General features: G+C 45.8%; 1 protein-coding gene across 1 annotated transcript in view; it reads right to left on the bottom strand.

Annotated features, from left to right (window-relative positions):
* LOC141112934 (uncharacterized) overlaps window positions 1-21,535 on the bottom strand; it is a 39,633-nt gene extending 18,098 nt beyond the window's left edge. Inside the window, exons 1-3 of the mRNA XM_073606036.1 lie at window positions 21,087-21,535; window positions 14,120-14,584; window positions 1,368-1,814 (exon numbers count right to left, since the gene is read on the bottom strand). Of these exons, the coding sequence (XP_073462137.1) occupies window positions 1,368-1,814; window positions 14,120-14,584; window positions 21,087-21,495 (1,321 nt within the window). The 5' untranslated portion in view covers window positions 21,496-21,535. The remainder of the gene's footprint in view (window positions 1-1,367; window positions 1,815-14,119; window positions 14,585-21,086) is intronic.
* Window positions 21,536-22,829: the final 1,294 nt, after the last annotated feature.

The raw sequence follows: 22,829 nt of genomic DNA, 5'->3' as shown, positions 1-22,829 counted from the left end.
TGTCCTCCCAGACATGATGGGGGGTTCTTAACCACTTCAGCCCTGGAAGAATTGACCCCCTTCCTGACGTAAGCACTTTTTGCGATTTGGCACTGCGTCACTTTAACTGACAATTGCGCGGCCATGCAACGTGGCTCCCAAACAAAATTGACGTCCTTTTTTTCCCCACAAATAGAGCTTTCTTTTGGTGGTATTTGATCACCTCTGCGCGATAAACACAAAAAGAGCGACAATTTTGAAAAAAACGCAATATTTTTTACTTTTTGCTATAATAAATATCCCCAAAAACTATATAAAAAACATTTTATTTCCTAAGTTTTAGTGTGTCCTGGGCATTGATTATAAATGTCTGGGGGATTGTCTAGCAGTGACATGACACTGGTTACTGCTCCCAATGACAGGGAGCAGACTATCAGTGTCCTGTCACTAGGCAGAACAGGGAGATGCTGTTTGCATCAGCATCTCCCTGTTCTTCAGCTCCGTGACACGATCGCGGGTATCCCAGTGGCGATCGGGTCCCACGGGCACGGACACAGAGCTCGAGGCAGGCGCGCGTGCATGGCGGGAAATTCAAAGTAACGTACAGGTACATTACTTTGCCGACTTGCGCCATTCTGCCGACGTTTATGTGCTGACAGCGGTGGGCAAGTGGTTAACAAAATGTAATAAAGATGTGTAAATGTGTACGTGGATGCACTTTAATAAATGGAATCAGCTGTTTGGGGCACTTTATTTTGAGTATTCATGACAGACACACTCCACGTATACACTATAATATACTGCAGTAAAAGGGGTACTAATGCAATGTAATATACTGTGATAAACATGCACTAATGCACTGCAATATACTGCGGTAAATGTGCAATAATGCACTGAAATATACTGCAGGAAATCTGCCCTGACCAAATAAAATTACACTAAAGTAAAAATGAATGGCCACCCTACACTCACACTGCACTTTCGCTAGATTCACACTAAACTGATATTTTATACTGACAATAGAATCAGAATAGCACACTCACTCGCTCTCCACGCCAATATCACACTACAAGTGGCCGCTATGGGAAGAATACTTTTTTAGTGTGGGGTGGGACTAAGAGCAATGAGCCGTGATTGGATAGAGTCACCATGTCCAGTCATGGCTCTGACAGTGCTCTGTGCCCTGATTAGGCAAAGCTTTCATTGCTTCAGCCAATCAGGGCTTTCAATGCACTGTGCTGCGACGCAGTCCATTGTGATCGATCGTCGGGCTGAACAAATGGTTAAACGCCCCGATAATTCAGATGTTCATCCCAAACTCATGCTCGGGCCAAACAATTTGCCCAACACTATTTAGCAATTCTTATATTTCTTCAAATAGACCTCACCTTTGATTACATTCAGAATGTGACATCTATACAGTGGCAGTGGCAGGGTGGCATGAGTAACTTTCACAACAAGTATGGCACCGCCATCTGTATCTGCGTTTGGAGTTAGAGAAATTCTGCAATCACATTTGTAGCTTCCATCTTCTGTTTCTGTCATCTCCACTTCCATTTCCACCGGTAACATTGTATCATTCACAGTGTCTTCCAGCAAAGGATCTTCTTCAATAATATCTCCACTCCGATGTCCAGCAGCCTTGTCCTCACCTGATGGAGGGCCCACAGATGCCCATGAGTGGATGAAATGGATTTCTTTATCATTACGTCTTTTTAGGTATAACTTTATGTGAATTTCTTTCAGTTTGAATTCTGTTATTTGAAAGGATAGTGTTGTCTTCTTCATTTGAGGAATCCACATATCCCCCATGATGTCTGATACAAGAGGTATATCTGTAAAACAATGAGATGGAGTCATATTATTTTTATATCATATCCCTGCAAATGTAATGCCGTGTACACACGGGTGGACTTTTCAGCATCAAAGGTCCGACGGTCTTTCCGATGGACTTTCGACGGACGGACTTGCCTACACACGATCACACCAAAGTCCGACGGATTTGTACGTGTTGACGTACGACCGGACTAAAATAAAGAAGTTGATAGCCAGTAGCCAATAGCTGCACTAGCGTCATTTTTCGTCCATCGGACTAGCATACAAACGAGCGGATTTTTCGACCGGACTCGAGTCCGTCGGAAAGATTTGAAACATGTTCCAAATCTAAAGTCTGTCAGATTTTTGACAGAAAAGGTCCACTGAAGGTCCGATGAAGCCCACACATGGTCGAATTGTCCGACGGATTTGTTCGGTCGGACCAGTCCAGTCGAAAAGTCCGCCCGTGTGTACACGATATCTGGCTAAGGCTGGCATTGCAATCATCTTCATTGTTTTTCTGGCTGCTTTTGTAAAGCTTACTGTATTAAAGTAGAAAAAAATTGAAGGAATGGAAAGATATTGGGCTCAAACAGGTTTTATTGCTGTCTGTGTGACCGTTAAGCCTTATACACATGGGCAGAATGTTGGGAGATAGGGATGAGCTTCGTGTTCGAGTCGAACCCATGTTCGACTCGAACATCGGCTGTTTGATCGTTCGCCGAATTGCGAACGATATGGGCCGTTCGCGCCAAATTCGTGTGGCGCGTCACGGCCCATAATTCACTGCGGCATCGCAGTGCATTGCTTGCTGATGATTGGCCAAGCATGCACTATGACCCGCATGCTTGGCCAATCACAGCGCCGCCTTAACAGAGAGCCATAATTGGCCAAAGCCAAGGAGGCTTTGGCCAATTATGGCTCAGGGGATTTAGTACACGCCCCACACTATATAAGGCCGCCTGCACGGCGGCCCTGTGCAGTGTGTTCCGGTGTGCTTAGAGAGAGAGAGAGACAGTGTCATTTCATTTGAGTTAGCTAGATTAGGCAGGACAGTCAGTCAGTTAGCTGCACTTAAAGTGTATTGTGTATATATATGAATCCCAGGTGTTGCATATATATATACACTGTATTCAGTTTAGCTAGATCCGTTCCTGTTATCTTCTAGACTATTTACATTTAGTGCAGTGCGTCCTGCTCACAGTGTTCAGCTAGATCCGTTCCTGTTATATTCCTACTGACAGGCAGGCTTGTCTTGTTACATTATTTTGAAGAAAATTACTGGTGTTCTTTTGATCCTATTAGTACCACAGTCAGGCAGCTAGACTATTTACATTTAGTGCAGTGCGTCCTGCTCACAGTGTTCAGCTAGATCCGTTCCTGTTATCTTCTTACTGACAGGCAGGCTTGTCTTGTTACAGTATTTTAAAGAAAATTACTGGTGTTCTTTTCATCCTATTAGTACCACAGTCAGGCAGCTAGACTATTTACAGTTAGTGCAGTGCGTCCTGCTCACAGTGTTCTGCTAAACCTACAAGTTAGTGGGGTGTGTCCTGCTCACAGTGTTCAGCTAAACCTACAAGTTAGTGGGGTGCGTCCACCTCACAGTGTTCAGCTAAACCTACAAGCTAGTGGGGTGCGTCCTGCTCACAGTGTTCAGCTAGATCCGTTTCTGTTATCTTCTTACTGACAGGCAGGCTTGTCTTGTTACAGTAAATACAGCTACCTGAAGAAAATTGCTGGTGTTCTTTTGATCCTATTAGTACCACAGTCAGGCAGCTAGACTATTTACAGTTAGTGCAGTGCGTCCTGCTCACAGTGTTCTGCTAAACCTACAAGTTAGTGGGGTGCGTCCTGCTCACAGTGTTCAGCTAAACCTACAAGTTAGTGGGGTGCGTCCACCTCACAGTGTTCAGCTAAACCTACAAGCTAGTGGGGTGCGTCCTGCTCACAGTGTTCAGCTAGATCCGTTCCTGTTATCTTCTTACTGACAGGCAGGCTTGTCTTTTTACAGTAAATAAAGCTACGTGAAGAAAATTGCTGGTGTTCTTTTGATCCTATTAGTACCACAGTCAGGCAGCTAGACTATTTACAGTTAGTGCAGTGCGTCCTGCTCACAGTGTTCTGCTAAACCTACAAGTTAGTGGGGTGCGTCCTGCTCACAGTGTTCAGCTAAACCTACAAGTTAGTGGGGTGCGTCCACCTCACAGTGTTCAGCTAAACCTACAAGTTAGTGGGGTGCGTCCTGCTCACAGTGTTCAACTAAACCTACAAGTTAGTGGGGTGCGTCCTGCTCACAGTGTTCAGCTAAACCTACAAGTTAGTGGGGTGCGTCCACCTCACAGTGTTCAGCTAAACCTACAAGCTAGTGGGGTGCGTCCTGCTCACAGTGTTCAGCTAGATCCATTCCTGTTATCTTCTTACTGACAGGCAGGCTTGTCTTGTTACAGTATTTTAAAGAAAATTACTGATGTTCTTTTGATCCTATTAGTACCACAGTCAGACAGCTAGACTATTTACAGTTAGTGCAGTGCGTCCTGCTCACAGTGTTCTGCTAAACCTACAAGTTAGTGGGGTGCGTCCTGCTCACAGTGTTCAGCTAAACCTACAAGTTAGTGGGGTGCGTCCACCTCACAGTGTTCAGCTAAACCTACAAGCTAGTGGGGTGCGTCCTGCTCACAGTGTTCAGCTAGATCCGTTTCTGTTATCTTCTTACTGACAGGCAGGCTTGTCTTGTTACAGTAAATACAGCTACCTGAAGAAAATTGCTGGTGTTCTTTTGATCCTACTAATACCACAGTCAGGCAGCTAGACTATTTACAGTTAGTGCAGTGCGTCCTGCTCACAGTGTTCTGCTAAACCTACAAGTTAGTGGGGTGCGTCCACCTCACAGTGTTCAGCTAAAGCTACCTGTAGAAGGTTGGTGGTGTTCTCATACTACAGGCAGGCAGTTGATTTTGCTAGCTGCAGTATCAGTACATATATATATATATATATATATATATATATCCCAGCTTAGTGCAGCTACAGGCCATTAGTATGTCTGGAAGGCCAAGAAGGAGAGGCAGACAGTCACAAGCCAATAAGAGAGGGCAAGCAGGCTCTGTGTCTAGTGCTGGTCGTGGAGATGGTGCATCCTCATCAGCACGTGGCCATGGGACACGCTTGGCCTTTTTTTCGGCAGCTGGCCATGTTGAGCCGCAATATGCGGAAGACTTGGTCGAGTGGATGACCAAGCCGTCCTCATCCTCCTCATCCTCTCTCACCCATGCCCAGGGTACTTTGTCTGGCAAAGCAGCGGCCTCTTCCCTCGGCTCAATGTCATCAGTGACTCCTTCCCTAGCCCCACCATGTCCTCCTGAGGAGTCCCTCGAACTGTTTGACCACAGTGTTGGGTACATGCTCCAGGAGGATGCCCAGCGTTTGGAAGGCTCTGATGATGATACTGAGCTCGATGAAGGCAGTAACACGAGCACGGACAGAGGGGGTGCCCAAGAAGGACAGCAATCTGGCAGTCATGCTCCCCCTGCTGCAGCATACTGCCAGGTTTGCTCCAGTGATGAGGAGGGAGGGGATGATGAGGTCACTGACTCAACGTGGGTGCCTGATAGGAGAGAGGAGGAGGAGGAGGAGGAGGAGGCGGCACATCACCAACGAGGCAGGATGCCCTCCAGGGGCCAGCCTAAGGGCAGCACATTGACTGCATCACACCCCAAAGCTCCACATGTGCAGGGCGCTGCAGTCTCTGCGCGTTATTCAAAAAGTTCTTTGGTGTGGGCCTTTTTTGAGACGAGTGCATCAGATCGCACCGCTGCTATTTGCAACATATGTCTCAAGCGTATCTCGCGTGGCCAAAACATCTCCCGCTTGGGTACCACATGCTTGACCAGACATATGTTGACCTGCCATGCAGTTTGTTGGCAAGCGTATCTAAAAGACCCACACCAAAGAACAAAGAGGACCTCTGCTTGCTCCTCATCAGCTGAGATTTCCAACCCCACTAGACCTTCAGTCCTCTCTGAGACCTGCACTGAGAGGAATGAAGGTGTAGAATTAGGTGTGTCACAGCCACGTACTTGTGGGCAATCTGATTTTGGTACACCGACGTCAGATTGTACCAGGCAAATTTCCCTGCCCCAGCTGCTGCACCGCCGAAAGAAGTTTGCTCCCAGCCATCCACATGCCCAACGGTTGAATGCTAGCTTGGCAAAATTGCTAGCACTTCAACTGCTGCCTTTTCAGTTGGTAGACTCTGCCCCCTTCCGTGAGTTTGTGGAATGTGCGGTTCCTCAGTGGCAGGTACCCAAACGCCACTTTTTCTCACGGAAGGCGATTCCGGCTCTCTACCAGCATGTGGAAGGCAATGTCCATGCCTCGCTGGACAGGGCGGTCAGCGGTAAGGTGCATATTACCGCTGACTCATGGTCCAGCAGGCATGGACAGGGACGTTACCTAAGTTTCACGGCGCATTGGGTGACTCTGCTGGCAGCTGGGAAGGATGCAGGACAAGGTGCAGTAGTGTTGGAGGTTGTTCCGCCACCACGCCTCCAAAATGCTAATGATTGTGACACACCTCTCTCCTCCACCCCCTCCTCTTCTTCTTCCTCCATGGCCTCTTCCTCGGAACCAGCGGTGCTCCGTAGTCATTCAAGGGGCTACGCAAGTACGCAGGCCAAAAGATGCCATGCGGTGCTTGAGCTGGTGTGCTTGGGGGACAGGAGCCACACTGGGGCAGAGGTTCTGTCAGCTCTGCAGGGGCAGGTTCAGAGGTGGTTGACGCCACGCCAACTTAAGGCAGGAATGGTGGTTTGCGACAATGGCATCAACCTCCTCTCTGCCCTCCGACAGGGACAAATGACCCATGTGCCCTGTTTGGCTCACGTCCTTAACTTGGTGGTGCAGCGGTTCTTGGGCAGGTACCCGGGCTTACAGGATGTCCTGAGGCAGGCCAGGAAAGTCTGTGTGCATTTCCGCCGGTCATATAATGCCAGTGCTCAGCTGACGGACCTCCAAAAGGAGTTTAACCTGCCCAAGAACCGCCTAATCTGTGACATGCCCACCAGGTGGAACTCAACGTTGGCCATGCTGCAGCGGCTGCACACGCAGCAGAGGGCCATCAATGAGTACCTGTGCGACTATGGCACCAGGACAGGGTCAGGGGAGCTTGTTTTTTTTTCCCCACGCCAGTGGGCCATGATCAGGGATGCATGCACTGTCCTGTCACCATTTGAGGAGGCCACGAGGATGGTGAGCAGTGACAGTGCATGCATCAGTGACACTGTCCCCCTTGTCCACCTGTTGGAGCACACGCTGCGTGGAATAATGGACAGGGCACTTGAGGCAGAACAGAGGCAGGAAGAGGAGGACTTCCTTAGCTCTCAAGGCCCCCTTTATCCAGACAGTGTTCCTGCGTGCCCGCCGATCACACAGGAAGAGGACGAGGAGGAAGAGGAGGAGGAGGAGGAGGAGGAAGATTGTGTCAGTATGGAGGTGGAGCCTGGCACTCAGCATCAGCAGCAGTCTTTAAGGGATCAGTCCCAAGAAACACATGGACTTGTACGTGGCTGGGAGGAGGTGGCTGCGGACCATGTCGTCCTTAGTGACCCAGAGGACTCCGGACCGAATGCCTCAGCAAACCTACGCTGCATGGCCTCCCTGATCCTGCAAAGCCTGCGTAAGGATCCTCGTATTCGTGGTATCAAGGAGAAGGACCAATACTGGCTGGCAACCCTCCTTGATCCACGTTACAAGGGTAAGGTTGCGGACCTTATCTTGCCATCGCAGAGGGAGCAGAGGATGAAACATCTTCGGGAGGCCTTACAGAAAGGTCTGTGCAACGCGTTCCCAGAGACTGGGAGGTTACAAACTCCTGTTTCTGGACAACGTGTTGCTGAGGCTTCGGTCAGTCAAAGAAGGAGCGGTGGAGAAGGTGGCCGTCTGACCGATGCGTTCAGACAATTTTTTGGTCCGCAGCCCCAAGGTATGATCGGTTCCAGCAACCATCGCCAGCGTCTGTTTTACATGGTGCAGGAATACCTAGGGGCAAGATCAGACTTGGACACCTTTCCCACCGAAAATCCTCTGGGTTACTGGGTCTTGAGGATGGATCACTGGCCAGAGCTTGCACAGTATGCAATTGAGCTACTGGCCTGTCCTGCATCCAGCGTTCTTTCGGAACGCACATTCAGTGCTGCTGGAGGCGTGGTAACCGATCACAGGGTGCGTCTGTCCACTGACTCGGTCGATCGACTGACCTTCATAAAAATGAATGAGTCTTGGATCACCACCAGCTACCAAACACCTGATGCTGATGTAACCAAATAATTTTTTTTGAAATCTCAGATCCCTTCAAAGACTGCCTATGCTGATGCTGAGTGACTATCCCTGAGTAATTATCCTCTTCCTCCTCAATCATCACGCTGATAGCTTGTAAGAACATTTTTGGTTCTGGGTGCCACCACCAGTGCCTAAGGCACAATTTTTCAGCCCCTGTTTAACAGGGGCGTGTAATTACGATTTAATGTAATACTTTGCAGCAGGGCTCGTTCCTGCATTCCAACTAGAGTGTCTGTGAGGGGTTGCAGTGTTGTGGCACCAGCACCAGTGCCTAAGGCCCAATTTTTCAGCCCTTGTTTAACAGGGGCATGTAATTACAATTTTTGATGCAATACTTTGCAGCAGGGCTCGTTCCTGCATTCCAACTAGAGTGTCTGTGAGGGGTTGCAGTGTTGTGGCACCAGCACCAGTGCCTAAGGCCTAATTTTTCAGCTCCTGTTCAACAGGGGCATGTAATTACAATTCTTGATCTAATATTTCACAGCAGAGGGCTTACAGTGTTGTGGCCACAGCAACACCTAAGGCCCAAATTTCTGCTGAGTATATAGGGCAGGACCCTACTTTCAAACAACTAACTTACAAACGACTCCTACTTGCAAACGGAAGGAGACAACAGGAAGTGAGAATAAATCTACCCCTAGGAAGGGAAATTCTCTCCTGTAAGAGTTAATATGGGAAAAACATTTCTCCTTTCCACTGATGCTTTCCAATCCATTGGGACAAAAAGTGAGGTGAAATCTTCTGAAGAGGAGGAAAGACAGCAAAACAAATGTCACAGGGGTGATAACCCTTCCCTATGTTTTCCAAAAAGCTTAAAAAAGATTTTTTGGCTGGAGCTAAACACGTTAAAAATGTACCCGTTCAAAATTACGAAGAGATTCTACTTAACAACAAACCTACAGCCTGTATACTGCTGTTCAGAATATATAGGGCCTGGTGGCCCCACACCTTTCCTTATTTTAATTTGGGTGCGGAGTTCCCCTTAATATCCATACAAGACCCAAAGGGCCTGGTAATGGACTGGGGGGTACCCATGCCGTTTGTCTCACTGATTTTCATCCATATTGCCAGGACCCGACATTACATTAAACCCGCAAGCAGTTTTAAATGAGATTTTTTCCTTTAAAAAGGACATTTGGTGCAGGGACTGTTCTAAACACGGGAAACACGCGTCACTTTACAGGCATACTATAGACACCCCTCAGGTACGATATTTAAAGGAATATTTCACTTTTTTTTTTTTTACTTTAAGCATCATTAAAATCACTGCTCCCGAAAAAACGGCCGTTTTTAAAACTTTTTTTTGCATTGATACATGTCCCCTGGGGAAGGACCCGGGTCCCCAAACCCTTTTTAGGACAATACCATGCAAATTAGCCTTTAAAATGAGCACTTTTGATTTCGAACGTTCGAGTCCCATAGACGTCAATGGGGTTCTAACGTTCGTGCGAACTTTCGGTCCGTTCGCAGGTTCTGGTGCGAACCGAACCGGGGGTGTTCGGCTCATCCCTATTGGGAGACATTTGCCGGCACAAAAAATACCGGACAACATGTGCATTTAGGATATGTATTTTGCATGTGTAATATACTGTATGTGTGTATGTATGTGTGTGTGTGTGTGTGTGTAATATATTATATGTGTAGTGGTACCCAGGCCCACATTCACTTCCCAATCACCTTGGAGACAATGAACAGTCCACGTGCTTGTTTTTGTTTGTTTTTTTGTGTTTTTATTTAGGGATTTGAACTTGGATAGGGATGGGAATGTATGAGATGCTGAGTGGAATTTTAGAACAAAAACTTTGGGACAGAACTACGGACACTCTTTGTACATGACACTACTCCAAACTCCTCCTGCACAACACTTGCTTGCAGACTATCTCTCTCTCTCTCTCTTCTTCCTGCCCAATCCTTTACTGAAGAAGCAGCTAGCACATGGTGAGGCCTGATACTGGCTCAGCCAGGCCCCAGTAATTGCCCTTTTTAGGCAGGGACTGCGGGCCCCTATAGTGTAGCAGAAATATGAAAAGTCTATTGGTGCTAGCCATCCTAACAGATGGACTACTGCTCCCAGTCAGGCCTGCCAGCCTTCCAGGCTGCAGCTGCCAGACTCCACTGCCCGTGACATAGCAATCCTCATTGGCTCCACACCCAGCCTTGACTGTTTCCTCTCAGTCCTCCCGATAGCACATGTCACTCACCAGCCCTCCTGTCTGAAAACCGATGGTCCCCTCCTGAAGACTTGCCCGGCAGTACTAGGTCCTGCTGACCTCTATGACTCTTCTGTGCCTCCTGTTCAGATCCTTCATGCGTTATTGAAGGGATCTGTCCTACACCGAGTCCCAGGCCCAAGGTCACCCCCCCACCCATAATGGGGAGTGTCCCCAAAGGCCCCAACAGCCTAGTACTCCATCCTCAGTTCTTCCACACGACAACTCCTCCCCAGCTGGGCTGACCCTGAGTATATCAAGGAGACCTGCCCCCTGCCAATCCTAATTGGGGATTGGTCAGGGCTTCCTGAGACACCCCAGACAGCTCCACCTCTCTCCTCTGCCTTTCTTCTAGAATCCTCTAGAAGGAAAAGGGAGGTGACAGTGGAATGATGCTGTCTGTGAGTCACCAGCCTACTCTCTGAGCCACTCCCAATCCACACAGATCAAAACAAACAGGCTTGCCTAAATGTTCTTGCTCTCACAAGAAATCTCACCTCTAGCACCTACCTAAGTAGAGGGTGCTATATATATATATATATATATATATATATATATATATATATATATATATATATATAATTTTGCCACAAAAAACTGGGAAAACTTGTTGAGTATAAGCCTAGGGTGAGAAATGTGCAGCTACTGTAATTGGAGAAGAGGGTAAACAATGCCCATTCACAGCCTCACTGTGCCCATTTGCAACCATAGATCCCCCAAACTTCAAACTCGGTAGTTAAGGGCTCCTAGATGCCCCCTAGCTGCAGCCAAAATCTGACTTTTGTTAAGATTGTTTGTTTGATAAAATTTGTTTGATAAAATTAAAAAAAACCTGAACCACTTGGTATAAGAGTACAGTGCGACTTCAGCGAGTCCCACTGTGGCTCTCGCGTCTCCTCCCCGCAATAGCTAATCCCCTCTGGGAAGCTCTCTCCCGAGGGGGTTACCTTGCAGGCGCGCTCCCATGTCATACACTCGGCGTCCATAGACACAGAATGCCGGACTTGGTCCTGCCCCCCCTCCCCGCTGCAGCATCATTGGATTTGATTGACATCAGCGGGAGCCAATGGCTGCGCTGCTATCAGTCTATCCAATTAAAACTGAGACCCCATGGAGAAGAGGACGCCAGGGGACATGTACAGCAGGTGAACGGGCTCAGGTAAGTAAAATGGGCGCTGGGGGGCCCGTGACAGCCAGGTGTTTTTTCACTTTAATGCATAGGATGCATTAAGGTGAAAAAACACAAACCTTTACAACCCTTTTAACAAATGTGCAGTATTTACCTCACATTTGATATTTTCATTTGAATTCAAAATAACAAAGTGTTCCCAGCCCTGTAGAAGTCATACAAATAAAAAATCACTTCAATAAAAAGTTAGAGGTTGTAAACCCTGGGGGGAAAAAATAAAAACCTGCAAGAGAAAGGAATAATGGCTCATTATCAAATACTTTCAAAGCCCTCCAGCAGCGACCGCACACCGCTGAGATGGCTGACCTCTTCCTCGCTGTTTCTTCTTGGTTCATGGGCTTCGGCGCTGTGAGTGGCCGGAGGCGCGATGATGTCACTCCTATGCATGCATGTGGGAGCCGCCGTTTACGGCACTGGCTCTAAAGGTCCAGCACGGTAAGCCGGACCTTCGGAGCGCATACGCCAATGACGTCATCGGCTGCATGCACTCTGAATATCTCCTAAACAGTGCAAGTTTAGAAGATATCTACAGTACCTATAGGTAAGCCTTATTATAAGTAAGTAAACAATAAGAGTTTACTTCCTCTTTAAAAAGCATGGCATGCAGGAGTGCCAAGACTGCTACATTCCCAAGCCAGTGGAGAGGAGAAAGGCATAATCCCAAAAGCTGAAGGATGACACAGGATCCCAGACCCCACTGTCCTGGCTCCAGGGCGGTGTAACCTACTGTGGGGTCCGGGATCCTGTGTCATCCTTCAGCTTTTGGGATTATGCGTTTCTCCTCTCCACTGGCTTGGGGATGTAGCAGTCTTGGCACTCCTGATTTTTGATTTTATCTATTCCTGGGCTTGTGACTCTATTGACTTCCACGGGGCTGGGAGCGCTCCTTTATTTGCTGTTTTGTGCTCATGTCTTATTACTGGTTGGATAAGTAGTTGGAGCCACCCTTACTGGTTATCTACATCTCCCCTTAGAACCTCATGCATTTTCTTTATACTTTGATGAATTGATTCTTTTATTACCTCATGCAATATTTTCAAAAAAAATTGTCATGTGACTATATATATATATATATATATTACATTTAGTGAATTGACCCCACTGTATTTTATCAAGATATAATATGCCTTCATACGCCCATTTTTATCACACCATGTAAACCTCTTTCTCTTTATACCAGTCTTTTTCTGCCACCTCAAAAAGTCAATTACCGTCTATACTTGAGTATAAGTCGACTTTTTCAGCATAGTTTTTTTTTATGCTGAAAAAGTCCCCCTCGGCTTATACTAGAGTGAGGGTCTGTCCTAACTGTTCCACACTGTCCAGTGTAACAAAGCCCTGCCTCCTCCTCATCCGTGATAAACAGAACACTGATAACAATGCTGGGAAACTGAATCAGTGTTTCCTCTATCATGGACGAGCAGGAGGCGGGGCTTTGTTACAGTGGACAGCATGGACTTCCTATAATGTCTGTCTCAAGTGATTAATCCTGCATACAACCCTGCTGAGAATCATTTGAGAGGGTGCAATGTACAAAGCATAATCAGGTGCAAATCCCCTCCCTCCTCATCAAGTCTGACACAGCGGATCAAAGGTACATGGGCACAGTGAGGCTGCAGATGGGCACAGTGAGGCTGCAGATGGGCACAGTGAGGCTGCAAATGGGCACAGTGAGGCTGCAGATGGGCACAGTGAGGCTGCAGATGGGCACAGTGAGGCTGCAGATGGGCACAGTGAGGCTGCAGATGGGCACAGTGAGGCTGCAAATGGGCACAGTGAGGCTGCAGATGGGCACAGTGAGGCTGCAGATGGGCACAGTGGGGCTGCAAATGGGCATTGTTGATCCTCTTTTCCACTTACTGTAGCTACGCATTTCTCACCCTAGGCTTATACTCAAGTCAATACATTTTCCCAGTTTTTTTGTGGTAAAATTAGGTGCCTCGGCGTATATTTGGGTCGGCTTATTCTTAAGTATATATGGGTAATTTGTTATTTTGAACATCCTTGTTATAGGATGTTTGTTAAGTATGCATCATTACACACCTGATTGTAATTTCCTAATCAACAATACTTGCATTCCTGATGTTTGTTATTATGAAAGATATACTGTATGTACCAGATGTAAACTTTCTCATTGTTGTTCATATTCTATTTTCTTGTAGTCACTCTTTGCTACTTTGTACTGTTTATATTTGAACATTTTCCAATAAAAATTAAATGTAAAAAAAAAATAAAAACCCTTACTTTGTGAAGATTCCCACACATTTATTTCCTTTGTGCACTGCTGTGTCACACATTTCACAGAGCCCCACCTTCTGAACTACATAGGTGCTGAGAGGAGGAGCTTCAGGGGGCGGAGTCAGTAGAGGAATCACAGACAGGCAGCACCCACAACATGAATGGAGATGTTTCAAATACGTTTTATATTAGATTGTCAATTATAACTATTGTTTGTATTGTTATTACAATGCTGATGTTATAACATGAAAGTGTATGCTGCAACCTCAGATCTCCTTTAAGTGTATGCTGTGACCACAGAACTTTAAATGTAAAACATTTTCTTAGTACCTACTGTATAACCACTACTTACTTTTGTACACATTCAGAATTTTGTGTACAGAGGTGGGCCGTATTAAGGAAGTGTGTTCCACTTCTACTTCAAGCAGTGCCCTGATATCTATATCTGCATTCAGGGTTATAGTAATGAAGCAGAGACACTTGTCTACTCCAAACCAGGATTTTGTTATTTCAGCTTTCATTTCCACAGGTAACACTGTACGGCGATCGGCACCTTCTTCCAGCACAGACAGGACATCTGGATTATTGTCCTTCTGGCCTCCGGCTGTTGATAAGTCATTAGAAGGATAATTGGATGATGTCCGGTCTTTGGGTTTCCAGGAGGCCATAAGAGTTTTTTTCATGTTAGTGGTTGTTCTCAGATATACATTTATTTGGATTTCTTTTAGTCTGGAACTTGTTATCTGACAGGTTAGAGTTGTTCTCTTCATATGAGGAATATATTGATCACCTGGGATCTCAGATACAATAAGATCACCTAGAAAACAATGAGAAGACGTAAAATACATTTCCATTTTTATATACCTCTATACACCATAAGAAGGACGTGTACTTGTATATCAGAAGAAACAGAATAAAGTGTGAAAAGGGGTAAATGAAAAGCAATGTCTCCATGTCTATGACTCTGGACTGATCAGGAATACATTGAAATTAGACATCATTTTTAGAAGATATTCTTAACCGCTTGCCGACCGGCTCACACCGATATACGTCGGCAGAAGGGCACGTACAGGCATATTAATGTACCTGTATGTTGTCCTTTAAGATGCGGCTTGTGGGCACGCATGCACGTCCTCCGTGAGCTCCGTGAGTGTGATCGCGGGTCCCGTGGACTTGATGTCCTGCGATCGTCTCACGGAGAGGAAGAACGGGGAAATGCTGATGTAAACAGGCATTTCCCCGTCCTGCCTAATCACACTGACACTGATCACAGCTCCCTGTGATCGGGAGTGGTGATCAGTGTCGTGTCACGCATAGCCCATCCCCCCCACAGTTAGAATCACTCCCTAGGACACACTTAACCCCCACGGCTCCCCCTCCTGGTTAACCCCTTCACCGCCCGTCACATTTACACAGTAATCAATGCATTTTTAATTGCACTGTTCACTGTATAAATGTGAATGGTCCCAAAATAATGGCAAAAGTGTCCTGTCTGTCCACCATAATGTCACAGTCACGATAAAAATCGCTGATCGCCGCCTTTACTAGTAAAAAAAAAATATTAATAAAAATGCCATAAAGCTATCCCCCATTTTGTAGACACTATAACTTTTGCATAAACCAATCAATAAACGCTTATTGCGATTTTTTTTTTTTTTACCAAAAATATGTAGAAGAATACGTATCGGCCTAAAATGAGGAAAAAAAAAAATGTTTTTATATATTTTTTGGGGATATTTATTATAGCAAAAAGTAAAAAATAATGCATTTTTTTCAAAATTTTCGCTCTTTTTTTGTTTATAGCGCAAAATATAAAAAACCGCAGAGGTGATCAAATACCACCAAAAGAAATCTCTATTTGTCAGAAAAAAGGACGTCAATTTTGTTTGGGAGCCACGTTGAACGACCGCGCAATTGTCAGTTAAAGTGACGCAGTGCCGAATCGCAAAAAGTGCTCTGGTCTTTTGCCAGCCAAATGGTCCGAGGCTGAAGTGGTTAATTATGTGTATTCATTTTTATATATCTGCATATTTTAGCCCAACCACCCAATGCCCACATCAACACAGCGATCCCAATAAACTGCCCAGCAGCACCGGGGTCAGTTTAAAGTGGTTGTAAAGGCAGAAGGTGCATTCTATGCTTTAGGATAAAAAAACCTTCACAATCTCGCAGTCCTGCTAAAAATCGCAGATCGCTGCCATTACCAGTACAAACAATAAAAAAAAAAAATCCATAAATATATCCCATAGTTTATAGATGCTATATCTTTTACGCAAACCAATCAATATACGCCTATTGTGATTTTTATTGCCAAAATGATGTAAAATAATGCATATTGGCCTAAACTGATAAATACATTTTTTTTTATATATATCAGGGTGTTAGGTCCTGGACTCTGAACTATCCCTTTGGCCCCAAATCCAATCACTGTACAAACCTTACAAAAAACAAAAAAAAAATGCAGCGCTGTGTGATACTGAACCTTACAAATGTAAAGATAGTGCCATAAACGATGAAAATCAATATTGCTAAAAAAAAAAAATGTAACTATGAACATAAAAAAAATATTATTATTATTTTTTTTTGTAACAATCAAGTGTCCAAAAAAGTAGATTTCTCTCCAAATTTTCATCAATCCACAGAGACAAAAGTGCAAATCGGGGTATTATACGTATTACTGTCCAAAAAGTGACACTAGTGATGATATTCCTGATCAGAAGAGGGTGACTTTACACACGTGCGTACCCCTCCCCCCCCCCAGTGTGAATGCGCTCACCTCCAACAGTGTGACCGCACGTTTGGTCCACATAGGAAGCTGAACCACTCCTGGGCTCTAATGCCGCGTACACACAACCGGACTTTACGGCAGACTTTGTCCGGCGGACTTTTCGACGGACTTTCCAATGGACTTTCCGAATGAACGGACTTGCCTACACACGATCAACCAAAGTCTGACGGATTCGTACGTCAGATACGAATCCGTCAGATTCGTATCTGACGGATTCGTATCTGATAGGCAGCAGCCAATAGCTGCCCTAGCGTCGGTTTTTGTCCGTCGGACTAGCATACAGATGAACGGACTTTTCAACTGGATTCGAGTCTGTCGGAAAGATTTGAAACATGTTTCAAATCTAGGTCCGTCAAACTTTTGAGAAAAAAAAGTCCGCTGGAGCCCACACACGATCGAATTGTCCGACGAAATCCGGTACGCCGGACCAAGTATGCCGGAAAGTCTGCTCATGTGTACGCAGCATAAGTGAAACTGGCTCAGCAGGATCCCACAGGAAAATCCACAGAAGTTATCCTCAATTTTAAAACAAGAAAGAGGCTGGATAGTGCATTTGCACATTTGTCTCTGTGGATTGATGAAAATTGAGTAAAATCTCTTTTTTTTGGACACTTGATATTAACCGCTTCAGCCCCGGAAGATTTTACCCCCTTCCTGACCAGAGCACTTTTTGCGATTCGGCACTGCGCCACTTTAACTGACAATTGCGCGGTCGTGCGACGTGGCTCCCAAACAAAATTGACGTCCTTTTTTTCCCACAAAGAGCTTTCTTTTGGTGGTATTTGATCACCTCTGCGGTTTTTATTTTTTGCACTATAAACAAAAAAAGAGCGCCAATTTTGAAAGAAACGCATTATTATTTAATTTTTGCTATAATAAATATCCCCCCAAAAATATATAAAAAAACATTTTTTTCCTCAGTTTAGGCTGATACGTACTCTTCTACATATTTTTGGTAAAAAAATCACAATAAGCATTTATTGATTGGTTTGCGCAAAAGTTAAACGACTACAAAATAGGGGATAGTTTTATAGCATTTTTATTATTAATTTTTTTTTTTTACTAGTAATGGCGGCGATCTGCAATTTTTATCGTGACTGCGACATTATGGAGGACACTTTGGACAATTTTGACACATTTTTGGGACCATTGGCATTAATACAGTGATCAGTGCGATTAAAAATGCATTGATTACTGTAAAAATGCTACTGGCAGTGAAGGGGTAAACACTAGGGGGCAGTGAAGGGGTTAAGTGTGTCCTAGGAAGTGTTCTAACTGAAGGGGGGAGGGGACTGTGCAGGGAAGATAACAGATCACTGTTCATACTCCGTATGAACAGACGATCTATCACTTCTCCTCTCAGAAAACTGGAAACTGTGTGTTCACACACACACATTTCCGGGTTCTCTGTGTCTCCACGGTGATCGCGGGAGCCCGGTGGTGATCGAGAAGTGGGGGGGGCGTGTGCCCCCTTGTGGCCACAGGGCGAAGCAATGTTACATAACGTTGTTTCACCCAGCCGTGCCATTCTGCCGCAGTACAACTGCGGCAGCTGGTCGGCAAGTGGTTAAGGAATAATACTACATTTCTTTCAGTGTGAGCTTGCTTGTTACACACAAAAAAGTTTATGTTCATAGTTACATTTTTTTAGCAATATTGATTTTCATTGTTTATGGCACTATCTTTGCATTTGTAAGGTTCAGTATCACACAGGGCTGCATTTTTTTGTTTTTTGTATATATGTTTTCACAGATTATCCACTTGAGATCTGCGCTATAGCCGAATGACGGCTACAGCGCGGACCTGCTTTGCCGGGATGATGTCAATAGAGCGGCCTGCATGCCCCTTTGGCCAGTCCGGGCCTGCCTGGGGGGGTTATACTGGGGGACAGATTGACCTGGGGTGTTATACTGGGGGACAGACTGACCTGGGGGTTATACTGGGGGACAGACTGACCTGAGGGGTTATACTGGGGGACAGACTGACCCAGGGGGTTATACTGGGGGACAGACTGACCTGGGGGGGTTATACTGGGGAACAGACTGAACTGGGGGGTTTTACTGGGGGACAGACTGACCTGGGGGTTATACTGGGGGACAGACTGACCTGGGGTGGTTATACTGGGGGACAGACTGACCTGGGGGGCTATACTGGGGGACAAACTGACCTGGGGGGTTATACTGGGGGACAGACTGACCTGAGGGATTATACTGGGGGACAGACTGACCTGGAGGGGTTATACTGGGGGACAGACTGACCTGGGGGGTTATACTGGGGGACAGACTGACCTGGGGGGGGTTATACTGGGGGACAGACTGACCTGGGGTGGTTATACTGGGGGACAGACTGACCTGGGGGGTTATACTGGGGGACAAACTGACCTGGGGGGTTATACTGGGGGACAGACTGACCTGAGGGGTTATACTGGGGGACAGACTGACCTGGAGGGGTTATACTGGGGGACAGACTGACCTGGAGGGGTTATACTGGGGGACAGACTGACCTGTGGGGTTATACTGGGGGACAAACAAGACAAGAAATCGGTCGCACACTGGAACTCCAAATTATCTCGATGTCATCTTTATTGTCAAAAAAGGGTCAGACAGATACAGGCAATGGTAGAGGTTTCACAAGCGATAGCTTGCTTGTTCTTGTTGGTTGTGAACAAGCAAGCCATTGCTTGTGAAACGTCTACCATTGCCTGTATCTGTCTGACCCTTTTTTGGCAATAAAGATGACATCGAGATAATTTGGAGTTCCAGTGTGTGACCAATTCCTTGTCTTGTTCGTATTCCACGGTGGTGAGCCGAGGTTTGCACCTGTGATCCATCCTGGACCTGAGTTTGCTTGGAGCGGTGTGCTTCTCTCTGTTCTATACTGGGGGACAGACTGACCTGGGGGGTTATACTGGGGGACAGACTGACCTGGGGGGGTTATATACTAGGAGTCAGATGGACCTGGGGGGGATGTACTGGGGTACAGACTGGAAAAAACTATGATTTGTTGCGCTAGTATATGTCAACTTATAAGCAATGCTGTATTGTTTGTAGGATGGGAGGGAGGGGTTAAAAATGTCCAGGGATAGGACACAATTAAAACTTAGCAGCAGAGAGTCAATAGACAGTTATTTAGAAAGTGACTCCTGGTGAGGATTCAGTCAGTTGAAAAAAGGGAAAAATCTGTAGCCTGGTTGTATTACCACAGGGAAAAGTTACTGGCACAATACAGGAGGCAGCACGCTGAAGGGTAGACGGCACCATTAGGAGGAATACAAAAAAGAGAAAACCAGCAGCGCCAACCTAAGTGCAGAAGTATTATCACACATTGTCCAGCAGGATGGACAGCAGGATGGACAGCAAGATGGCCAGCAGGATGAACAGCAGGATGGACAGCAGAAATGGACAGCAGGGCTCCATGGGGACGATCTTCTAGCGCTGTTGTGTTTTTGTCTGACGACGCCGGTGGCTTCCAGTGACTCAGGCTCGAACAGGCAGGGCGCAGGGGAAAGCGTCAGTCCTGGAGTTCCTGGTCACGGTCGGATGATGCTATTTGTGTGCACGCGTTCGGAACATGTGTGCTTCTTCATCAGGCCAATGCCTTCGGTGCCTGATGATCTCCCCCTGCGCCCTGCCTGTTCGAGCCTCAGACACTGGAAGCCACCTGCTGTCCATCCTGCTGTCCATTGGACTCTATCATGATGTGCCTGCTTTTATCCTACTCAGAGTGAGTGCATTTCTACCAAAATTAAAAACGTGTGATAACACTACTGCACTTAGGTTGGCGCTGCTTGTTTTCTCTTTTTTGGGGTACAGACTGACATGGGGGGCTGTACTGGGGTACAGACTGACATGAGGGGCTGTACTGGGGTACAGACTGACATGGGGGGCTGTACTGGGGTACAGACTGACCATGTTTGATTTAACTACGCTCCTTAAGCTTCTCCCATTAGTAACACAATTTTGTCACACCCACTGTTCATCACGGACGCTACATGCGCTGCAATACTACTCTTATTGTAGCATCCAAAGGTGTCCCAGTTCTTTTACAATCCTATGCAAATAAAATTTGCTGTGTGCGCCACTAAAGTGTTTGGGTTTGGCTTGATGAAAAGGTGGCAACCCTAGACACGGAGTCACTATGCCCTGTGGGTAGGCACTGCTATGTTACATTTCACAGAGCCCCACCTTCTGATCTACAGAGATGCTGAGAGGATGAATTTCAGGAGGCGGAGTCAGTACAGGAATCACTGCTTGCAGGCAGCAATCTACCATGGGATATGTAGTCCTTAGAAATGGAGGAGAAGATTCAAAGCATGCTGGGAATCCAGAAAGTTGAGTAAAATGGTCAGCAGACAGGCAGCGCTCACAACAAGAAAGATTTAGCAAGTAATGCTATATTGGATTTTCAGTAATAAGTATTGTTTGTATTCTTATTACAATGGTCATGTTATAAAATTTAAGTGTATGCTGCGACCACAGAACTCTTTTAAGTGTAATGCAATTTCAGTACCTACAACATAACCACTACTTACTTTTGTACACAAACAGAGTTCTGTATACAGAGATGGGCCTTTGCAGGGTAGCGTGTTTCACTTTTACAACAAGTAGCGCCCTGTCATCTGTATCCTCATTCACAGTTATAGATATGGAGCAGAGACACTTGTAATTTCCATTACAGGATTTTGTCATCTCAACTTTCATTTCCACTGTAGGACGTTCAGAACCTTCTTCTAGTACAGGCAGGACAACAGAATTATTGTCCCTCTGGCCTCCAGGTATTGATAGGCCATTAGAAGAATTGTTGGATGATGTCTGGTCTGTGGATTCCCAGAAGGCCATAAGATGTTTTTTTATTTCATCACGTCTTTTCAGATATACATTTATCTGGATTTCGCTTTGTCTGAAATTTTTTATCTGACAGGTTAGAGTTGTTCTCTTCATATGAGGAATAGAATTATCCCCTGAGATCCTGGATACAGTAAAATCATCTAGAAAACAATACAAAGGAGTAAAAATACATTTCCATTTCATATTACTTTATAATCCATAAGAAGGCTGTGTAATTAGAATAAAGTGTGAAGAGGGTTGAATGAAAAACAATGTTATGCCTCCATGTCTATAACTCCTGACTGCTCAGGAATAAATTGAACCACTTTCAGCCCCGGGCCTATTCTGGCACTTCGCTCCTACATGTAAAAATCATCATTCTTTTTTTTCTAGAAAACAGTTAAGTTAGCCCAATTTTTGTATAATGTGAAAGATGATGTTACGAAAGAGAAAATAGAGCAGTGTTTCTCAACGCCATTCCTCAAGGTGCCCCAACAGGTCATGTTTTCAGGATTTCCCCCAGATGAAACGGGTGTGGTAATTACTAAGGCAGTGAAACTGATCAAATCACCTGTGCAAAATAGTGGAAATCCTGAAAACATGACCTGTTGGGGCGCCATGAGGAGTTGAGAAATACTGAAATAGATACCTAACATGTCGCGCTTTAAAATTGTGCACGTTCATGGAATGGCGCCAAACTTTGGTACTTGAAAATCTCTGTAGGAGGTGCTTTAAAGGTTACCTGTTTATGCCGCGTACACACGAGCGGACTTTTCGACAACGAAGGTCCGACGGACTTTCAGACGGAGTTACGACGGACTTTCTAATGACCGGACTTGCCTACATATGATCAGACCAAAGTCCGACGGATTCATATGTGATGACGTACGACCGGACTAAAATAAGGAAGTTGATAGCAAGTAGCCAATAGCTGCCCTAGTGTCGGTTTTTGTCCGTCGGACTAGCATACAGACGAGCAGATTTTTCGACCGGACTTGAGTCTGTCGGAAAGATTTGAAGCATGTTCCAAATTTAAAGTCCGTCAGATTTTTGACCGAAAAAGTCCACTGCAGGTCCGATGAAGCCCATACACGGTCAAATTGTCCATCGGACCAGTCAGGACGAAAAGTCCGCTTGTGTGTACGCGGCATAAGAGTTACAGAGGAGGTCTAGGGCTAGAATTATTGCTCTCGCTCTGACGTTCCCGGTGATACCTCACATGTGTGATTCGAAAGTTGTTTAAATATGTGGGTGCAACATACGTATGCATTCTCTTCTGCGTGTGTGCATGCGGGGACGGGAAGCATTTTAATTTTTTTTTTTACACTTTCTCTTTAACCACTTCAGCCCCAGACCATTTGGCTGCCAAATGACAAGGCCACTTTTTGCAATTTGGCACTGCTTCGCTTTAAGTGACAATTGAGCGGTCATGCGATGTTGTCTTCCAA

Source organism: Aquarana catesbeiana, linkage group LG11 (genome assembly GCF_042186555.1).
Source record: "Aquarana catesbeiana isolate 2022-GZ linkage group LG11, ASM4218655v1, whole genome shotgun sequence".
In the NCBI taxonomy this organism is placed as follows: Eukaryota; Metazoa; Chordata; class Amphibia; order Anura; family Ranidae; genus Aquarana; species Aquarana catesbeiana.
Note: the sequence above shows the minus strand (reverse complement) of the source record. Positions and strands in the feature narration are given on the sequence as shown.